The following is a 20,902-nucleotide window of genomic DNA, read 5'->3' as shown; positions in this document are numbered from 1 at the left end:
GCTACTTTGGAGGTTCATGAAACTCTATCTGACCCTAATCAGAGCTTGGCTGGGACTCCTCTCCAAGGAGTTTTTCTTGTATGCCAAAATACGCAGGCAGTCTTTTGGGACTCTTGTGTCCGTCCTGGAGTATGGTTTTTCTATCCTGTGGTTGTTTCAGCACGGTTCCCGGTATCATCTGCAACTTCCTTCCATGTGTTTAGGGTCGATGACAGTTACATAGCATGATATATGGTGTTAATGTGGTGCATAACTACAGAATCTGTACTAAATACATGGGTGGAAGACATTACTTGGAATGACATAGGAGCAATCAGGCGGCAGAAACTGGGCCCACTCATAGGAAGTTAAATGAGGCTTTCCCTGTAGTAGCTAGAAGAAAATTGTGTTGTGGTAGCATCACAGTAGAATACCAGGAAGCACATCCTCAGCTGCTACCTAACATTTACTTCTTCTGCAACCCCTGAAGCAGGGCAACCAGAAGCCCTTCATCAAAAGTGCCTTTACAGGGAGTACTGAACGCTCTCACAGTCTTTCGCCATAGATTTGCAACCCAGTCAGGATCAGAAAGCAGACATTTCCTAAAGGACGAAGTCCCTATAGTCATGACACCATCTCAAAAGACTCTGGGTTGAGGTTTACATCTAGTTGTAAGATACTCAGCCTGTCAGGTGGTAGCCCTTGCTGAAAGATGACTGTTCTGCAACAGGATATGAATGAGAGAGCGCAAATGGAGGAGGGAGAAAAAGAGCCCTGTTGATCAGGCAGAGCTCTGCAAGTTGTTTCCCACATGTAGTACCATATGCAGGGCCATCCTCTGACATCTTAGTGCCTGTGGCAGAAGACTCAGAACCCCATAGGGCTGAAAAAGAAATGGGGATAGTAAGTGCAATTGCATGTGCCAACTGGGTGTCTAGCTGCCTCTCCTCATAAGGCAGCCCTAGATGCCTGAGGGATGCTGGTGCCTTGCTGGGTGGCTATTAGATGGGTGGCGCAAAGGAAGCAGAATCTTGTTGCCCTGAATGTTCATCTTTGCTTTTTGTAACTTTCTCTCAGGTTCCTCTCTGCAGTCCGTCACTTGCTCCAACGACGCCCTCTTCTACTTTGTGTTTTTTTACCCCTTCCCCATCTTTGGCATCCTCATCATCACCATCCTTCTTGTGCGGTTCAAGAGCAGAAACTCCAGCAAGAATTCTGAAGGCAAGAATGGGGTCCCCTTGCTGTGGATCAAAGAGCCACATCTCAACTACTCTCCCACTTGCCTGGAGCCGCCTGTTCTCAGCATCCACCCGGGGACTATAGATTAAGAATCTATAGAGAGGCCTGCAGGGAAGAGGAGAGTGAAGAGGCACCTGGAACCCAAAGGAAGTGTATGTGTGTGTGTGTGTGTTGTCTTTTTGTTGCAGCATCTGTACTTTAGATCCTGACAAGGCTCCTTGATGAGGTTCCTGCCATCTTTTGGAACTAGAGGAGCTCAGTCAGAATGTGTGAGGAGACACAGGCACAGCTGAGGACAGGAAGTCCATGCGTTCACTGTATATTGTGGATTTCCTTATCGTATTTTTTCCCCCCTCCATTTTCAGCAGCCTGCCTTTTGGACTTTAATTCTGTTGCCCAAAGACACATTCTTGAATTATACCGAGGACAATCTCCAGCATGTTTCTAAATATGGTGGGGATCTTTGGTGCCAGAGGCGGGGCACATTGAGTTAGAGTTGTATTATCTTATGCCATCCTTGAGCCTTTATTTTGAAGAGGCCCAGAAAACTGGACTGGTTTCTTCTGAAGAAAACAAAACTGAAACTTCTCTCTGCTAAGCAGCAGCAGGGTTTATGCCAGCTCACACAGCCACTGCCACCCATTTGTATCTAGCCATTTCTCAAGTCTTTTGGAGGACTGAAAACAGATAGAGGGTGGCTTTGCCATTAATTGGCTTAAGGAGATTACTTATGCCAGTTGCAGTCAAGCAAAAGCCGAAATATGCCACTAATGCAAAAATTCCCTGGCCTCTGTGCCCCGAGCACTGCTGCCTGAACACTTAATTCTATCTACTTAGAAATGCACACAATTGCTTTTTGGTTTAAACCACACTGCCACTTCTTTGGAGACTGCAGGAACAAAAAACCTGGATTCCTAACTCTAAAGACACTTGAAAATTGACCAAAGTAATGATTTAGGAAATGGGAAGATTGGCAAGGGCCTGGATTTGTAATAGCTTTGGGATATTGAACCACACAACAGAGAAAGCGTGGACATGACGACTGACTTCCGTTTCCCATTGCGCTAATGACCCAGACTGACCGGCAAGAGCAGCATGGAAGGGTCTCCCTTTCCTCCTGTATGTGCGTGTGCCATTTTGTTACTTCGGCTTTATTTTTCCAGGTGCAACACCCCTCCCCATTCCACACAGCCCTGCAAAAGCCACAAACAGACTTTTAAAGACATGCTAGGGCAAAAACTGCTGTTCTTTCTGTGAAAGACATGGTGTTAACAAAATTGAGGCTCAGTGCTAGCAGGGCATCTGCTGTCCCTCGGAGAAGCCAGCTGCTCATGTTCTGTGCTACCTGGGGAGTTCTTGTGATAACAGGTGGACCCGGCTCTCCTTAATGCCCCTCACTGTAACCTTGGGAACAGAGAGAGACACAGGGTTCCTAGGATGTGGCCTTTTGCTGTCTTCGTAAGTCTTCCTGGCAAAGCTGGTCACTACCTTTTTCACAGAATGACTAAATCTATGTGGGATAATATATTTTGCTGTCACCTAGATAACGTAAATACATGTTATGGCTTGTTTGGCCATCTTGGTTTAAGGGCAAAGTGTGGGAGGAGGAGCCAGCAAGAGAGTCGTCTCTTTCTCAGAAGGAGAGACAACCTGAAAAGAGTCTTTTTAAATTGTTAGGTTGTCCCATGGGAGCCACTCTATGGGGATAAAACATTACCCCCATGTAAGTAGTAGTTTGTGAAGATCTGTGTGGAGGCTGGTGCCATCCATACTCTGGCAGGCGGAGGGAGACATGTATGTTCAAGTTACTCCACTTTATTTACCCAACCTTTCAGGTTTTGAAAAACATCCCCTCTCACCATGAGGAAGATTTCTGTGGGGTCCCAATAAAAGCATCCAAAATGTTTCTTGGGTTACACCTGCCTCTGCAAGATAAACTCTGTGCTTAAAACACACTCCTTCATCCTCCTGCCTGTGCAGTGTATTCAGAAAGGAGGAATTAAAAAGCAAATGGAAATGAAGCAAAAATAAATAAAAAGAGCCCCTGGCTCTTGTGTCTATTGTTTTATAAATGTAAAATGTCCTGTACATATACTGCTTCAGGGCAGGAACTATAACTCAGTTCATCTCTTTAAAAGGAAATGAGTCAGCAAGATGTTTTCCTGCCCTAGAGAACATTGCTGTTTATCTTTGCATTGGAAATCTGTTGTACTCACCCAGTAGCATCAGTGCTTCTCTCTGCCTAACCAACAATCCTTTCTTTCCCTCTTGGTTCCTTCCAACTACTGTAAGCTGTCCCACAGCGACCTCCAGTGGCCAGCAGTTTGTGATTGCAGCGATTCTGGGGAAAATGCAAAGCTGCAGATGGAACAGGGAGGATTCTCCCTTAAGCAGCACTGATAATTACAGATTACTTTTGCAAATTACTTGTTTGTTGTTCTGTCAATCTACTGCCCAGTTGGGGACAATGTTTCTTTTTAAATTATTATTACGAAGATGGACATTTGCTTGTAAGAAGCTTTAAGAAGACTTTTCAGACAACACTGATTTAACTTCCAGTAATGAACCCAGAGGAAAAGGAATGAGCTACATTTGCATGATATGGGAAAACAGTGTGGGATTTTTTTAAAAAAAAAACCTTTGTACCATGTTGCACTAAATGTTTTATACAACACACATGAGAGAGCTGTAGTAAACTGTGTTGAGATTGTGGCTTAATGGTCCTGCTTTTGGTGGCTTTGGGACTCTGGTACTCAAGTTTCCCTCTTCCCGTTGACACAAACCGTCTGTTGAAAGATGCCTTTTCTCCAGTACCTGTGCTGTCAAGTTGCAGATCTAGCTGTCGGTAGCCGTAGGGTTCTTGCTCTAACCGTGCACTTGGCACAGATTTTGTGCATGGGATTCCTCTGAGTGTGTGATTGAGCAGCTGTCACAGGCACTGTTATTGCCAGCAGTTGGACATGTGCCTGTTCAGGGCTCTGCCAAGTAGCCTGAGAAGTCACTTTTACTGTGAAGGGATGGATGTCGTTTACCCACTGTTCCCTGGTTGTGCTGAAAGCTATAGCCTGCATCTGGATTGGAAGGTAAATGCTTGGCAGTGACAAAGTACTGACCTAAGCCAGGGAAAAAAATTATTAGTGGAGGAAGGGACAGACTACAGCCATGAGTACATCTCCTCCTCAGGAGGTAGGATGTCTGTTTTGGAAGCAGTTAGCTGTGGTGAGTGGCCCACCCCCACCCCACTCAAAGCTGTCTTTATCTGCAAGTTGTCAACTGAAAGCTCGTGGCATACCGCCATTGATGAGGGAGTCTTTTATCTTGCAAGATGTATACTGGCCTTGGAATGTGGAGTCTAGGAAAGCCCCAGCCCAAACAAAGCAAGGTAGGCCTCTCAGAACAACTACGCTATTTGCTGCTAGAGGGCCCTTTGCTCGAATGTAGCAACAGAGTAAATAATTCATAGAGGAAAGGGAAAGCAAAAGTGAGGCAGAAGCAGGAGGGACAAGAACATCAAGAGGGTAGTTCAGTGGCAGCAGCCCTTAGCTAGTCATTTCTGCCTGCCCACTGCACCAAAGGCCCTAACTATATTTGTTATTTAAAGGGTGATACACCAAATCGTAGGAAGATTCTTATCAGATGGCGAGTGGTACACACGCTCTTGAATGTGACAAGATGGTCGGCGCTAGCACACAATTAGTACTAAAGGGAATTAAGTAATTCTTTATATGCTGATTTTCTGTGTGTAAGCCTCTCTCTCGAGCAGCATGAAAACTGCACCAAACTGGAATCTTTAGAGGTAAAACCCACCATTTGCTTATTTGAAGGTTTTTCATGATGATTATTTTTGTGTGTTGTCGCCCCCGTTTAACTTTTTACAATTTACTTCATTCATACCCCACCTTTTCCCCAGTGGGGACCCAAAACAGCTTACATTATTCCCCACTCCTTCATTTTATCCTCACAACAACCCTGTGAGGTAGGTCTGGCTAAGTGTCTGAGACTGGCCCAAAGTCACCCAGCTAGCTTCTCTGGCAGAGCGGTTGTTTGTACCTTGGTCTCCCAGACGCTAGTCCCCCAACACTCTAACCGCCACACCACGCGGTGCCACCTATTGATCAGCCTATGCAGGTGAACAGAAATAGCCTGCACTGTTCAATGATACTTAGTTTTACACCATATGAATCCAGCAAATAATTATTTTAACATTTTAATTCCCAGGGAAAGCCTTTTGTTGAGTCTATTTAAACAACATAGCCTTATATTTGACTAGATAGTGGTCTTCATAAGGACAAAGAATGAGACAGCCTATCAGCATTTGGTTTCTGCCATTTCTTCTTGCTCCGCCATCCCAAAGGGCTTCTTCAGTCAAGCTTTGCAGCCAAACTGAGATGATAAAGGTCTCCAGCTACTTTCTCCAGTCGGTCTCTGTACTCGATCTCCCTATAGTTGTTTGCACTGACCCCTTGGAAGCCATGCATTGCTCCCCACCAGCATGCAGCAATGGCCCCTGTAGAGTCACTGTCTCCCCCATGGAAGAAGCCTCTACTGGCTAGCTCAGTCCAGTTGTTCCCAGAACCAAGAAGGGCATCATAAGCAATCATGGGAGCATCATGACCACTGCTGCCTCCCCAGCCGGAATAACTCAGAGAAGTATAGAATTCGTCTCTCTGTTTCACACCGTATTCTTCAGGAAAGGAAGGATGAGACTTCCCATCTGAAATGCCTCTGATTTTCAGGTACTTCTTCCACTTACTTTCAAAGTAGTTCCTATGAAATGAAAAAAAGAAATCAGGGTTTCTCTCAAGCAAGCTAACGTGATAAGGCATACGACACGTGTGGGACTCAAAAGATATATGCAGTATGAACATAGGGGATGTACTCTACATTTTTGATATCCCACGTTACCAAGAAATGTTTGTGGACAGGCTTAAAGCAATGTTCTCTGGTAGTCGGGATACGACTATTTCAACATTATAACATTTTAAGGCAACAGATACCCTCCATTTCCTTCCCTTCCGTTTATAGTTGTGCAATCTCAGTCCCAGTACTGATTGTATTGCATACTTTCTCAACAGCATACCAGTTCAACAAAAGACACTTTGAACTTCAAACAGGCAGATGTACAGTCACATACCAGTGCTGCAAGTTCTCTTCCACAAAGTGAGCTGACTTCTGGATATAGGCTTTAGCCTTTGGTAGCATGGTCATCAGCCCCTTCCCCCACTCCTGAGGTGGCTTACGATTCACAGCATATGAAGTGAAGAGGGCAGAAGCCAGGGATCCCAGGTAGCCTGTTGGATGGTGGTGAGTCATTCGCCCACTCTCTATGCTGACTTCAATCAAGCTATCCAATTGTTCCGGATGACGAAACCGTAGTCCAATGCACATTGACCTCATGGCAGCTCCACACCCTCCCCCTCTTGCATTGAAAGGGATTTTCCAGCCATCCGGCTCATCTGGTTTCAAACGATATGCATAATGCATGCAGGTGTCACCTGCAGAGGATAGACAGAAGGAAGTTAGTCAGAATATTTATCTCCGGTTTCAGTCAATGCCACACAGCACCAGTTTGCTCTATCTGCAGACCTTTCCTCAAGCCCCTACGCTTGTAGCTTTGAAACATGAGCAGGCTTTTTTTTTCTGCCCAAAATCTGTAGCAGCCAATTCTGCATATGTAAGATGAACATACCTCTGAATAAACACCTAACTGATTAAAAACTGCTACCAAGCAAGAAATGTCCTGCACTTTGCCCTTCGCACGCACACACCAGTGTATGTATACGCACAGGGATACTAATCATCCAAAGGGGTGTGCAATTAAAAAATTAATTCCATATCAGAAAGCTAGGAGGGCGTGATGATCATTTTCATTAAATATCAGGAGTATTATCATTCCAGAAAGTTGTATCAGGAAACATTTCTGTTTTAATATCAGAACAATATTCCCAATTTAATGAAAACAAGGAAATTAGAAGGATAATGAGAAGCGTCTTCCCCCAGAAGCAACAGGAGGAAGAGGATATACCCCAGCTTCCACCTGGTCCACCATTGTTTTCCATCAGTAGAAGACCTGGTCTCTGGACCCCACAGACCTGGCCTACTGCCCATAGACAACTCTTCGCAATCCGAACAGTTACACCTCCCCGGTCCCTCACTGCAGCCTTCTTTGCTCCATGAAATTATGCTCCCTTGGGGTGGTGGACCTGAAGGAACAGTGGAGGAGAGGGACAAGTTGGGAGTCAGCAGCAGGGGTGAGGACGCATGCAAAAATTCTCTTCAAGGTCTGTCCAAAGAGCTGCAGCTGCACTGCCCGAACAGCCCTATTGGGTCCAAGCCGAAGCTTTATCATGAATATAAACCATTTTCTAGAGCTTAATTGGAGTTCCATGTGTTAGCCCAACAATCTCAGTAGAAGGCCTGCATTTATTCTTTCCATACTACAGATGGGTGGCTCTGGCTAAAAGTGCATCCTTCGTAGAGATTAGGTTTGAGCAGGGGATTTCCCAGCTCATGGTTCAGGTGGAGCCCCTATGCTGCATCTGCTTCCATCTTGTGGCTTACAACAGTTTCACTGAAAAAAGGCTTTCCCATTTGTTCTTCACTGTTTACAAGGGTGTTGGTTTTATTTTCTGTCTTTTCTGTGCTCATTTTTACTGCTCAGTGAAATCTTCATGTAGTAAATAAGGTGATAGGAAAAAAAGAACAGGCATATTGACAAAGCCATTTGGCCAGTGATTTCTGTTGACATTGTTAGAATTATGAATGGTCATCACCATTGTAAGATACACCTTAAACCAAACACAGGTGAAGAAAAAATTTGAACCATCTCATGCACCTCAAATATTCTGCAAAGTATGTGGTACAACTTCTCAAGAAAAAAGTCAACCATCTTGTAGCTTAAAATGAGCAAATCCCATTTTAAGCTACTTTCCAATGTTGCCACATTTGGCTCTTAGGTTGCTTTAAAATCCCAGAAGTCAAAAGTTACGTTTGTACCAAAGGAACATTTAATGTAACACTCCTCCAAATTTCCCCGTTCCAGTGATTTTGAAATTCCACAGGGTGGAAAATTTAACAATATAATCACAGGAGGGAATACAAAAGGGTAGAAGAAAACAGAAAAAGAGGAAACATCTCTTCCTCCATTTAAAGTAGTTCCCCCAACCACGGGATTGGGGAAAAAGTCATCTGGCAGCTTCTCTCCTTAACAGCTAGAAATAAAACCCTGTGCAATGATAAACCCAGATGAAGACAGATTTTGCCAATGATACTGGGAAAAGGGTAAATCAAACCGACAACACATAAATACACTGTAAAAAAAATCTGAACAGCATTCAGTGCATATACAAAAATTAATCAAAAATATCTCAAAATAGCTGTATGTGAATAAAACCCTCATCAATCCAGACCAAAATCAGGAAACCATATCCCAGCTTAAAAAGGTAAAGGTGCAAGCACCGAGTCATTACTGACCCACGGGAGGGGACGTCACATCACGACGTTTTCATGGCAGACTTTTTGTTACGAGGTGGTTTTCCATTGCCTTCCCCAGCCATCTACACTTTACCCCCAGGAAACTGGGTACTTATTTTACCGACCTTAGAAGGCTGAGTCAACCTTGAGCCAGCTACCTGAACCTGGCTTCTGCCAGGATCGAACTCAGGTCGTGAGCAGAGCTTGGGCTGCAGTACAGCCACAGGGCTCCTATATCCCAGCTTATATTCTATTAAAAGTTTTACAATAACCCAAAGATACAACTACTGAAAAGGAATACTAAATATTCTGAACACTGCATGCATATAGAAACAATGGGCCTCCTGCAGATTTCTACAGGGCTTTGGGCATAAGATGTCCATGCTCTGTGGCTCCCGTCACTTTCCCTCCCTCCATCATTTTTTAAAATTGAGTTGCACCTTTAAAAAAAAAAATTAAATTCACAGTACATGTGTTTTTATAGGCTAATGCTTCATCATATTCTAGTGGATCTGTTAGCTGCAAGCTAGGGGAGTCAGTGGAATTTTTCTGCAAAAATTTTTAGAGGAACGTTCACTAATAAAGTTTGTAGATGGAAAAGTCGAGGGTACAAAACCATTACTCTCAGTCCTTACAGCGTGAGAAGAAACTATATTTGCTGTATAGGCCTTGATCGAAGGCCAAGCTAGATGATACCACGTCCCCAAGTCTGTCATGGGAACATGGTGCCATTTTGGAGCCTTGATTTTTACTTTTCAAAATGCAGAAGTCCAATTGTGCTGGGGACCAGGGCCGGTGCCAGAGTATCTGGTGCCTGAGGCCGGGGGCAGCTTCAGGGCTATTGCCACCACCAAGCGCACGCTCGCACCCGGACTGTATGATGATGTCACTGCGTGTGATGTCATCACACAGCATGCCGCTGCGAGCCAGCCCTATGGGCGCAGCAGGCAGTTGGGACGGCACACATTTGGCCTCCCAGGCCTCCTGCTCAGTTGCCCCGGCCGCCTGCTGTGCCTGGCCCGCAGCTGCATGCAGGTGGCAGCATGGGGCAACTGAGTAGAAGGGTTGGGAGGCTGCCTGCTCAGACTGCCCCGCACTGCCGCCACCAGCACGCATTCCCAGCCAGGTGCAGCAGCTGTGGGCCAGATGCACTAGGTGGCCAGGGCAGCACAAAGGTGGCTTCCCAGCCCTTCCGCTCAGCCGCCAGCGCTTCTGCTGCCAGCTCCGCAGCACGGCCCCACCCCCTCTGGCGTCTCAGCGCTCAAGGCAGCTGCTGGACCCACCTCCATGGACACGCCAGCCCCGCTGGAGACTGTGGAGGGGGCATAAGAACTCAGAGCTCCTCATCCCCCCTCCAACGCAGCAGTCCATAGGATCAGACCCCTGCTGTATTTTGAAAAGTAAAAATCAAGGCTCTAAAATAGTGTCACATTGTAGACTCAGAGATATGGTATTGTCTAGTTTGGTCCTGAGAAAGTTATATTGCCAAGTAAATATCTGTTCTGCCAGTTCACATTCCATAGAGCTACTCAAATATGTGGTGTGCCATTCAATGAGAGATTTAGATTTCATATTCTGAATATATTTATAAGTATATTGATGTACTTTACGTGTATTGTATATATAATTCACTGTTTGAGCACTTTGCACTTTAATAATTAAGATACTGCAGAATGTTTATTACTGAAGTAAGTTGTTTATTGTACTCTGCAATTCGTCTTTAGGAGTCACAAGCCCCATGTGGTGATGGGATTCCTTGACCCAAGTTCCCATTACCTTTAGCTGCTTGGAGTGGCAGGGGGGGGGGTTAACGAGAGAGATGAAGTTGTGATAACATCATTTCTATGAAAACCCCAGACAACTCTAGTGACACTTGAGAAATACAACTGTGCTTTCTTATAAAGTATACAGCTTTAGAAAAGGTTACCTGGAGCTCTTCCGCTCATGTCGTTCATGCAGTCCCTATAGTTTCTTGCTAGGAGAGCATACAGGTGTGTAAAATCTGGGTCTGTTCCAGCTGCAGTCAGGGCTTCAGCTGTAGCCAAGTGCATGACAGTATCATCGCTGACCAGCCAGCCTGCCACATTGATTTTATCCACACCTCCCATTTCTGCCAGTTGCGCGTGAATCTTCTCACCACAGCTAAGGAATTCCCACTTGCCGTTCTTAAAGCCCAGGGCATCTCCGGTGGCACTCAACACCATGGCTGCCACATAGTTTTCAAGCAGTCCAGAACACATGATCTGTCCCCACAAAAAAGAGAAAGGAAAAGACATAAAGCCTCCGTTAAAATTGGTTAAAACTTTAGCTATCACCAACAAAATTCAGTGGTTTTGTTAAATATCTTTCAGTGCAAGATGCCAATCATTGTATACTTGGTTTCATTCTATTTTAAAGTGCCTAAACATGCATGTTTTAACATTTTATAACGTGCAAAATCACAGAAAGATTCTTAATGTAGGTGTAACCTAACACCTTAGCCTGCATGTAGTAGGTATATATTAAAAAGAACCATTTTATCATTGATCAGGCCCATATCTACAATTTATTTGTAAAAAGTGTTTTTCAGTGGTTTGGAAGAACCTGGAAGAATATGTCCATTTCTAAGGCCGCAAAGGTTCTGACAATTGCCCAAAGCAAATGATGTTCCATCACATCATTCACAGTCCCTTTGCCGACTGGCAGAGATGCTCATTGAATCTGACAGAATAAAGCATTTTATGATGAGATTTTTCAAGGGCACTGTGGAGTACTGGAATGCACAACAGCTTGCAAATTAAGTATCTTGCCACATTGAAAGCTTGAAGGGTTCATTTGCCTTGAAAAACCCTTAGGGCTGCCATAAATCGGCAGCAACTTGATGGCACTTTACGCACATACAGCAGCAGCCATCACACCACTCCATCTATCCGCTTCTCCCTGCCCCTCTTTTTTATATAACACATGACATGACACTTTTACTTATGTCCAGCAAGAAATGGTCCCTGCCCTGAGGACTTTACAATTTCAGCATAAGAGGGAGGAGTGGAGAAACAGGAAAGTAATGACGAATGCACATAAGCAAATAGTTACAATTAGGATTGACTTCTGTCAGGGACGACTGAGGATGCTCCCTGGTTGATAATATATGATTAGATTAGAAATAGTAAGACAACTTCCTTTGTTGTTAATTTTGTGCTACATTAAAGGACCCAGAGATCAAGATGACGGGACTTCTTCTGGGGTGAGGGCACTAAGCTTGTAACCTAATGCTACAGTCTGTACGTGCCTTCTTATATGGGAGTCCCAATGGACACCCTGGAAGTTACTTCTGAATAAATAATCATGTCCTGAATATGCAAAAAGGCGAATAGATCAGAGAATATCTAGTATTTTTAATTAGTAAAGATGACTTCTGTGCTGCCAATGTTTATATCTAGATGGCGTTTCTTGATCCTAATTGTCTTGGAAAGGAAAGAAGATGACTCCTCCACTATCTGCAGAATACATGAAGTTGCCTTATTCTTTCTTGTCTTATCAAAACTGGGAAATGAAAAAATGAATGTGGGAAATTAGCTTAGAAAAATTTGTAGCCAGCTAGCTTAGAGAAACTACTGAACAGACCTCCTTGTCCTTCTGGGTCTATTTGGACTACTGAGCCATGAGGTGTGCCTTTGTGTCTAGCTCCCACCAATTTACCTGCCTATGGCAACGTGAGACCCACTGGAACCTGTTTTTCTAGGATCTAACCATCAAATTTCAAATTTGAAATCTAAAGAACCAGGGAAGATAAATCAATCTAAAATGACAGGAACACATTCCAAGTTGTAAAGTACTGTTAGATCTAATCAAGGATATATCTTTCCATTATTATAGAAAACACCAAATTTATCCTAACATTGCTTTGAAATACAGCCAAATAAATCCTTCTGTGCTGCCTAACTCTAGGGAAAGCTCTACTGCCTGACACAATCAGGAAATATCCACAGGAATAAAAGGAAATAATGTAGATTTTTTTAAAAAATCTCCTAGGGCATTTAGACTGGAAGAACTTCAGAAGGGGAAAGAGTTAAACACCCCTCTCTCTTGCTGTATTTCAAGTTTTAAAACCTCAAACAACCATTTATTGGTAAATAATCATAGATCTCTCACAGTTTGGCTTAAATAATCTAAAACTGAACACACAAAGCAGCCTTATGCTGAAACAGACTACTGGTCCAACCAGCTCAATATTTTTTCTGACTCAATGATTCTCCAGGATCTCAGGCAGAGAATGGTCTTTTCCAACAGTGACTATCTGGCATCCTTTACCTGGAGCTGCCAAACATTTATTTGGGGCCTTTTGGCATTTAGACCAAGTGAGCACTTTCATCATTATTACTTTAGTCAATCTTCCTATTTTATATTATGACCTGTTTGAGTAAATACACTTTGGGCGAACCACTTCCTTCTCAGTTCTGAGAAGAGGGACTTCCCTCTGAGCAGCTGGCATATGATGAGTACAGCCAGGCTCTCATTTCAAAGTTCGCTCCTCATTTCACGTTGGAATAAGAACATGAGAAAATGGGTCTCCTTACTCCTTTATCCATCTCACCCCATCCTATGCACCTCTAAATGCCCTTTTTGCGCTGTTCAGCTCCCCCAAATAAGCTGATGATTCCATGTGGCTAGAGCTGCTCGTCTGTAAGGTGCCACTGAACTCCTAAGAAGAGCCCTGCTGGATCAGACCAGTGGTCCATCTAGTCAAGCATCCGGTTTCACACCGGAGGGCCAACAATGGCAGAGAGGATAGGCCTTCCTCTGATGATGCCTCCTGGCACTGGTATTCAAAGGCTTACTGCCTCTGTGGAGATTCCCTTTAGCCTCCATGGCTAGTAGCCACTGATAGACCACGAATCTGTCCAATCCCTTTTTAAAATTGTTCATATCTGTAGTCATCACTACTAGAGATGGGCACGAACAGCAATATGAACAAAAAAAAGCCACGAACAGCCCAATCTGATGTTCGCAAACAAGCTGTTTGTGAGGCCCCATTCTAAACGAACAGGTGGTCATTGCAAGCCTCATTCGTTGCTGTTCGTCAAGCCAGACAGTCTGGCTCCTGCAATCAGTTCCCTTGGCAACGTAGGCAGGGACTGCCTGAACTCTGTCTGAACTCCTGCTGTTGCCCTGGAAACCCCAATCTATGCCCAATTTAGCTTGACAGGCAGGTCTTCCTTTCAAGTGTGAAGTTCCAAATTTTTTACAAGGGAGCAAAGAGCAAGGGGGAGGGGAGCTCCCAGCTCTGGCTTAGTTTGCAGACAGTGGAGAGGGAGAGAGTTGCTGTTGGCATTTTGATAGAGTGCATTGGAGCTTGAATTTTCTTTGTGTGTGGTGGGATAGGGATCTACCCCTCCAAGTTCCAGGGCTGCTGCCAGGCTCTGGGCCAAGCTATTATTTATTATTGGTACCTTTCCTGCTGCCCGCTCAGATAAGGTTTCTGGGAGTGGTGTGGTAGGGATCTTGACCAAATTTGCATGATGGCTGGAAGACAGCTTGCTGGCCCCCATGAACAGCCAACCATGAACATGTTCATGAACAGGGCCATGTTAGTCATTGTTCGTGAGTCCCTGTTTGTGGATGGCAACAAACAACGAACATCATGTTCGTTGTTTTTTTCCTGTTCGTGCCCATCTCCAATTACTACATCTTCTGGCAGCGAACTCTACTTGTTGAGTAAAGATGAGATGAGAGTAGAAACTTCTTCCAGCATAAGCTGTGCTGAATCAGAAGAACTCCCTGCATCAGATGCACACTGAAAACGTATGCTGGAATAAATTCTGTAAATCTCTAAAGTGCCACTGGACTCCGGTTTTATTTTAAAGACAGGCATGTGATTTCTGGTAAGAGAAGAAACTTCCCCATTCTCTCCTGACTCTGCCAATCCTCTTCTCCCCTCAGTACACTCTGTCCTAACTCTCTCATGCTAAATAGAATGTAGTCTGCTCTACACGTGCAGCAGAAAGAGATGGTAGAATTCTGAAGCAGTAAAATAGGATGCACCACTTGAAAATGTGGCGTGGAGGATACACTCTTCCTCATATTAAAACTCTTCAAATACACAGCACATCAGAGAGAGGCATACTAGCTGATCCTTTGCAAGTTGTGCTAGTTTTCCAGACATCATTGTTGCAGGGGAATTTTGAAAATGTAATCCTTCACCTTCATTCTGAAGTACAATCCATTCTGGTTGTGGCGGAGAGCACCCTCAAGTCATAGCTGACTTATGGTGACCCCTGGTGGGGTTTTCAAGTCAAGAGACTAATGGATGTGGTTTGCTATTGCCTGCCTCTGCAGCCCCAGTCTTTGTTGGAGGTTCCCCCATCCAATCACTAACCAAGACTAACCCCACTTAGCTTCTGAGATCTGACAAGATATGGCTTGCTCTGGTTACCCAGGACCAGGGCTTTTTTTCAGCAGGAACGCAGTGGAACAGAGTTCTGGAACCTCTTGAAAATGGACACATGGCTGGTGGCCCTGCCCCCTGATCTCCAGACAGAGGGGAGTTTAGATTGCCCTCCACACCACTGGAGCGGTGTGGAGGGCAATCTAAACTCCCCTCTGTCTGGAGATCGGGGGGCAGGGCCACCAGCCATGTGACCATTTTCACCAAGTGATTTAAACTTCCAAAACCTCCCCCCTTGTTCCAGCTGACCCAAAGTGACATGATTGGTCCTGGGAGTATGCACACACTTTGGGCGCGCACATGTGGTACCAGGAGCACCTTCTGCCAAGAGTTGCCCCCTGTGCTGGCAACCCACTGAGTTCCACCACCTATTTTCCCAGAAAAAAAGCCCTGCCCGGGACAGTAGTCCATTCTACCACCTGGGTATTTTATCACATCTGTAGAGGTTCCCAGCAGGCCTGCCTGAATCCCCAGGGGACTGCCAGTCACTTTTAGTGCTGTCAGGAGGCAAAGTTCCAAAAAGACTGGCAAGTGAAGCCTCTCTGTCAGAATAATAAGTTGTCACCAGTTTCTCTGACTAACCCCACAACTAGAAAATGAGAGGCAGACCTCCAACTCTCAGGGAACTAAACAAATGAAAGTAGACACTCAGCAGGCTGAGTTCCAAAAACAATTAACGGGGGTAGCATATGGCAAAATGGCCAAAGAACTGGATTTGGACTGAGGTCACAACTCTTAATAACTCCACACCAATGTAAGAAAAAGTAATTTATTAAAGAAAACTGCAAAAGCAAATAAACAGAAATATGTGGAGAAGTACAAAAAAGGCCACATAATCTAGAAATCCCTAACTGGTTCCAGATGTTGTCAAATGGGAACTTTAGCTCTTAAGTCCAGAAATGCAAGAGACAAAAGCAGAAACGTTGCTAGCTCAGGAATCCACCAGCTGCATAGCATGCAGGAACAGGAGCAAAAAGATCCTCCAGGAAAGTATGATCCCAAGGAGGGAGGAAATATAGACTAATAAACAATACTTTTAAGACCCACTGCCTACATAAGGTCCAGGTAACTCAGCCAATCAAAAGGACCAAAAACCTGACAATAAGTCCAGCCGTAGCCTGTCCTCACAGGTAAGCGAGGGGGGAAGAAATCAACCCACCCCCAGAAGGCTACAGGCTAACAAGCCAGGAGGTTGGTGCCAGCCTCTGTCAAACGGAGTCCTTGAAATCTGCTTCAGTTTTGCACCTGTGGCTCAAGGCCTTTTATCTGGCTGGAACAGACAGTGCCGACCAGGCCCAGTCTCCTAAAAGGAAAAAAAGTCTCAAAAGCCTAACCAAAATGTTTAAAAAAATGAATTTCTTTACAACATCATCCTACTGCAAGTGTGAATCTGCCCTACCTCTGGGAAGGTCAAGTGGATGAGAGATCTTGACTTCTTCTACTTCGGGAATTCTACTGGATTTCTTCTACCTTTTAAAAAAATTCTAGTCTAGAGATTAGAGATTGGTATATAAATTTCTTCCTCTACAGTGTGGATAGTGGTCAGAGTGCCAGGCTACAGTCTGGGAGATCCAGGTTCAAATTCCCACTCTGCCATCGAAGCTCACTGGGTAACCTTGGGCCAGTAACACACTCAAGATAGCCCTCCTCAATTTTGTGAGGTGTTGGGGCTATATTAACTTTTGCCTTCAGCAATTGTTGAAGTCCCCCAGAACAATATGTTTAGGTGTCTCCAGCAGCATGTCTGCTAGCAGCTCTGCCAACTCAGAAAGGGAGCTGGGTGGTCTATACACAAGAAGGATATCCAATCTATCTTTAATTCCCAGAGACAGGAACAAGCAGTCAATACCAGCTATAACTTGTACTGGAGATCTATGGAAGTTGAAGGACTCACGAAGAATAATAGCAACCCCTCCTCCTCGGCTACTATAGCAAGGTTGGTGTAGGACTACATAGCCAGGGGGAGTTAGTTGGGACAGACACACCTTGTCATTTTCCTGCAGCCATGTCTCTGTTAGGCAAGCCACGTCGATTTTCTCTTCCTGCAACATCCCCGTAATGCATGCAACCTTGTTCCTAACAGATCTGGTATTGCATAGGATTAGTGTAGCGGGAGCGGGGGTAGAAGTGGCCCCACTGTCAGCAGGTGGAAGATTAGAGAGTTTGGATAAGCAGCAAGCATTACTGCTCAATGCTGGGCACCTTTCATAAGTCCTGCTCCCATATCTACCAGCTCCCAACTATAATGGAATAGTAAATTTGCCTGACATTTTCTACCAAGCAAATAAGTAGTATGTAAGAAGCTCAGGATTGTACCCTACAACCACATATTACAATATCAAACATACTGCTGGTCTCAACTCAGACTTCAGTCAAGAGCTACAGTCTTCAAGTATTTACACAAGCAATGTTGATTGGTTGTTGCAATCATCTCAAGCAACTGGACCAAGGCCATGCCGGACCAAGGCCATGAAGAGCTTTGTATGTAATAACCAATACCTTGAACTGAGCACGGTAATTGATAGGTAGCCAGTGGAGTGACTGTAGGATGGGAGTGATGCTCATGCTCCTGCTCACTCCTGCTAACAGTCGAGCTGCAGCATTTTGCACCAATTGGAGCTTCCTAGTTAGCTTAGATGGGAGACCTATGTATAGTGCATAACAATAGTCAAGCCTTGATGTGACCATAGCATGGATCCAGGTGGCCAGGTCAGCCGTGTCAAGATAAGAAGCCATCTTCCAGGCTAGAGTGAGATTGTAGAAAGCATTTTTTGCAGCTGCCTTAATTTGTTTTTCTAGTAGTAGCGCTGGATCCAGTGTAACCCCTAGGCTCTTAACCGAGTCTGCAAGGATCAAATGAACTCCATCAAAAGTGGGGAGTACAATGTCCTTCAAGATCTCTGCCTTCCCAATAAGCATCACTTCAGTCTTGTCTGGGTTCAATTTCAATTTGTTGTTTTTCAACCATTTCACCACGGCTGTCAGGCAGCGATCTAAGATTTCTACTGCATCCTGTGCAAACCTAGATAGTGAGATATAGAGTTGGGTGTCATCTGCATATTGGTGACATCCAACTCCAAAGCTGCAAATGAGTTCTCCTAAAGGCTTTACCTACAGGTTGAATAACATGGGAAATAAGACTGCACCCTGAAAAACCCTGCAAGCTATCTGGAGATAGCTGATCTCCAACGGCCATCCTTTGAGTCTGTTCCATGAGAAATGATTTAAACCAGTCCAGGGCACATCCTCTGATGCCCACTTCTGTGGACAAAAGGCATGGATTTTGTCTATATTCAGACAGAGATCATCCACTAACACTACTAGTGCTGTTTCTGTTCCATGCCCTGGTTTGAATCCTGACTGGAAAAGGTCCAGAGCACTAGAGTTGTCCAAGAAGGTCTGGAGTTGGTCAGCTACTTCTCTCTCAATCACTTTGCTCAGAAAGGGCAGATTAGAGACTGAGCAATAATTGGACATATCATTTTTGTCTAGGGATGGTTTTTTAAGTAGTGGACAGATAACAGCAAACTTAGTAGACATTTTGATATAACCTAACATTACTCAAAATTAACAGCATTTGTTATATAGTGACTTCAAAACATAGTTTTAAATCTGAGTTCTTCTAGAGATCTCATCCCACCTGTGGCAGCAGGGGGTCCCTGGCTCCCAGCCTCCACCCCGCCCCCCATTGCTAATCTGGCCAGCAGGAGAGAAAGAGAGGGGGAACAGGCCGGGGGGGGGCAGAAAACTTCCTGGGCAAGCGCACAGCGGGCACACACCCGGCAGGAGTGACAATGTCACTTCCTGAAGTAATATTGTGCCCAGCATGCTCCTGCTGGGGCCAATTTGGAGTTCCACTAGGCTGAATTGGTCCCACAATTGCCAGCTGCCGACGTGCTGACATCAGTTCCTGGAAATGATGTCATTGCGTCAGCACCAGGAGCGTTTATGTATGGGAAGAAAACTGGTGCTAGGTTTCCCCCTCTCCCACCAGGAGGGTATAGAACCTGGAAACCCTAATTCATCCTCCCCCCGCCCCAACCTTGGAAAATTCCTTTTAAAAATATTTAAATGTATATACTTTAAAATTTATGTACTCTTCCTTCCTTAGGGGTCGAACATGTTCATGTTTTCAAGAGTTGCTGAAGACATTTACATCCTAATACATCAATCATTATGGTGTATCAAAATACAAAGGGAACAACAGTCCCCCTCCCATGTTTATGTCCTTTCTTTCTTCATCATTAAGAAGGCCAAGGCTTTACTTACATACACACACTTAGGGGTGAAGTGTATTCTACCTTGCAGCTGGGCACCTTATGTGTGGTTAAAACGAAATAGCTGGAACTAAGTTTTTATGTTTGCAGCTTGGCATGGGCAATGTAATAAGGAACTAAGTTGCTTCTTGTGTGTAGTGCCCTCAAGTCCTAGCTGACTTATGGTGACCCCTGGTGGGGTTTTCATGGCAAGAGACTAACAGGAGTGATTTTCCATTGCCAGCCTCTGTAACCCTGGTCTTCATTGGAGGTCTCCCGTCCAATTACTAACCAAGGCTGACCCTGCTTAGCTTCAGAGATCTAACGAGATCAGGCTCACCTGGGCTATCCAGGTCTAGGCAAGTTGCTTCTTAGGCTGACAAAAACGATATAAAAGCAATAGCATTCAACTTCGTTTTTCTATTTGGTTTTTCTCCCCCCCCCCCCCGCCCTTGGGAAATTTCATTCTGTGTTTCCCCTTCTATGGACAGTTAAACTCCAACAGATGTATGCCCGTCGATGCAGTGTCCAGGGTTGGGTCCGGCGTACCCGGGTTTACACGCCCCCTGAATGCGCTGCTAAAAGGCACAAGGCACCTATTTCTTAAAGAAAGTACTTGCAGTTTGCTCGGGGAGTCGGACAAGGCTAAAAGTCGTCAGGAAATCCCCTCGGCCGGAAAAGCGCTTGCTGCTGGCGGATCAAGCGAGTACAGCAACCAATTTCCAGCAAGCAGGTGAAGGAAACAACTGCCTTGGCCAGCTGATCGGAAAGGGAAGGGCGAGAGCCGCTTTGGGGGCGTTTGGCTCCGCGGGCAGAGAGGGCGGAGAAAGGGGGCGCTAGAGATCTCGGGCTGCGCTTCCATTTCTCTGCCGGGAGAGGGTGGCACGGAGAGATCCGAAGCGCTTAGACAGCTTGAAAAAGCTGATCGGGTCCTTTCGCTGCAGAGTAAAATTGGGAGGCTTTACACGATTACTTCTGTTCAGCAAATAATCATGGTATCGTTGGAAGTTATCTTGATGCAGGAAAAACGCACCAGCTGCCTTCCAAAGAAAGTAGTTTGCACAGACTCCCGGTTCTCTAGAACGGATCTCGGGTCCGGCGCAGTTGCAAAAGGTGCGGGTTTGATTGGCAGCTCCACTTCCTAATCTTATGCTTTGGGGCGGGGGAGGGGGGATTCCAGTTCCGTGAATGAGACATTTTCCCCAGTTTAGTTATATAATAATAACAACAATATTCGATTTATATACCACCCTTCAGGACAACTTAATGCTCACTCAGAGCGGTTTACAAAGTATGTCATTATTATCCCCACAACAAACATCCTGTGAGGTGGGTGGGGCTGAGAGAGCTCCTAGAAGCTGTGACTGACCCAAGGTCCCCCACCTGGCTTCAAGTGGAGAAGTGAGGAATCAAACCCAGTTCTCCAGATTAGAGTCCCACGATCTTAACCACAACACCAAACTGGCTCTCTGGGCCTTTACATCTCTAGGCACAGCAAATAAAATCACTGGCGAGCATGCAAGCATCCCTT

General features: G+C 45.0%; 2 protein-coding genes across 3 annotated transcripts in view; one reads left to right on the top strand and one right to left on the bottom strand.

Moving 5' to 3' along the window:
• The window catches only part of IGSF3 (immunoglobulin superfamily member 3), a 172,241-nt gene extending 168,317 nt beyond the window's left edge, over positions 1–3,924 (top strand). Inside the window, exon 10 of the mRNA XM_054974605.1 lies at positions 1,057–3,924. Coding sequence (XP_054830580.1) covers positions 1,057–1,307 — 251 coding nt within the window. The 3' untranslated portion in view covers positions 1,308–3,924. The remainder of the gene's footprint in view (positions 1–1,056) is intronic.
• A 1,487-nt stretch (positions 3,925–5,411) lies between these two features.
• ADPRH (ADP-ribosylarginine hydrolase) lies at positions 5,412–20,124 on the bottom strand. 2 transcript variants are annotated; one of them, XM_054973067.1, is made up of 4 exons: positions 19,988–20,124; positions 10,619–10,934; positions 6,353–6,713; positions 5,412–5,985 (listed from the first exon to the last, which is right to left on the bottom strand). In XM_054973067.1, the coding sequence occupies exons 2-4, from the start codon at positions 10,929–10,931 to the stop codon at positions 5,580–5,582; spliced, it is 1,080 nt and encodes a 359-aa protein (XP_054829042.1). In that variant the 5' UTR covers positions 10,932–10,934; positions 19,988–20,124; the 3' UTR covers positions 5,412–5,579. The 2 variants fall into 2 exon arrangements, with proteins under 2 accessions (XP_054829042.1, XP_054829041.1); XM_054973066.1 differs by having other exon boundaries at positions 19,992–20,124.
• Between the last annotated feature and the right edge of the window lie 778 nt (positions 20,125–20,902).

This window comes from Eublepharis macularius, chromosome 3, assembly GCF_028583425.1.
Source record: "Eublepharis macularius isolate TG4126 chromosome 3, MPM_Emac_v1.0, whole genome shotgun sequence".
NCBI lineage: Eukaryota > Metazoa > Chordata > Lepidosauria > Squamata > Eublepharidae > Eublepharis > Eublepharis macularius.
The sequence above is the reverse complement of the archived record's forward strand: the minus strand, read 5'-3'. Positions and strand labels throughout refer to the sequence as shown.

Bases quoted from the DNA above. Each gene is read 5' to 3' on its own strand.
- ADPRH (XM_054973067.1), bottom strand. From the start codon at position 10,931: ATGTGTTCTGGACTGCTTGAAAACTATGTGGCAGCCATGGTGTTGAGT. The intron at 6,714-10,618 runs GTAACCTTTTCT...TATCCTCTGCAG, and splicing joins CATGAGCGGAAGAGCTCCAG to GTGACACCTGCATGCATTAT. The intron at 5,986-6,352 runs GTATGTGACTGT...TTCATTTCATAG, and splicing joins GAAGAGAACTTGCAGCACTG to GAACTACTTTGAAAGTAAGT.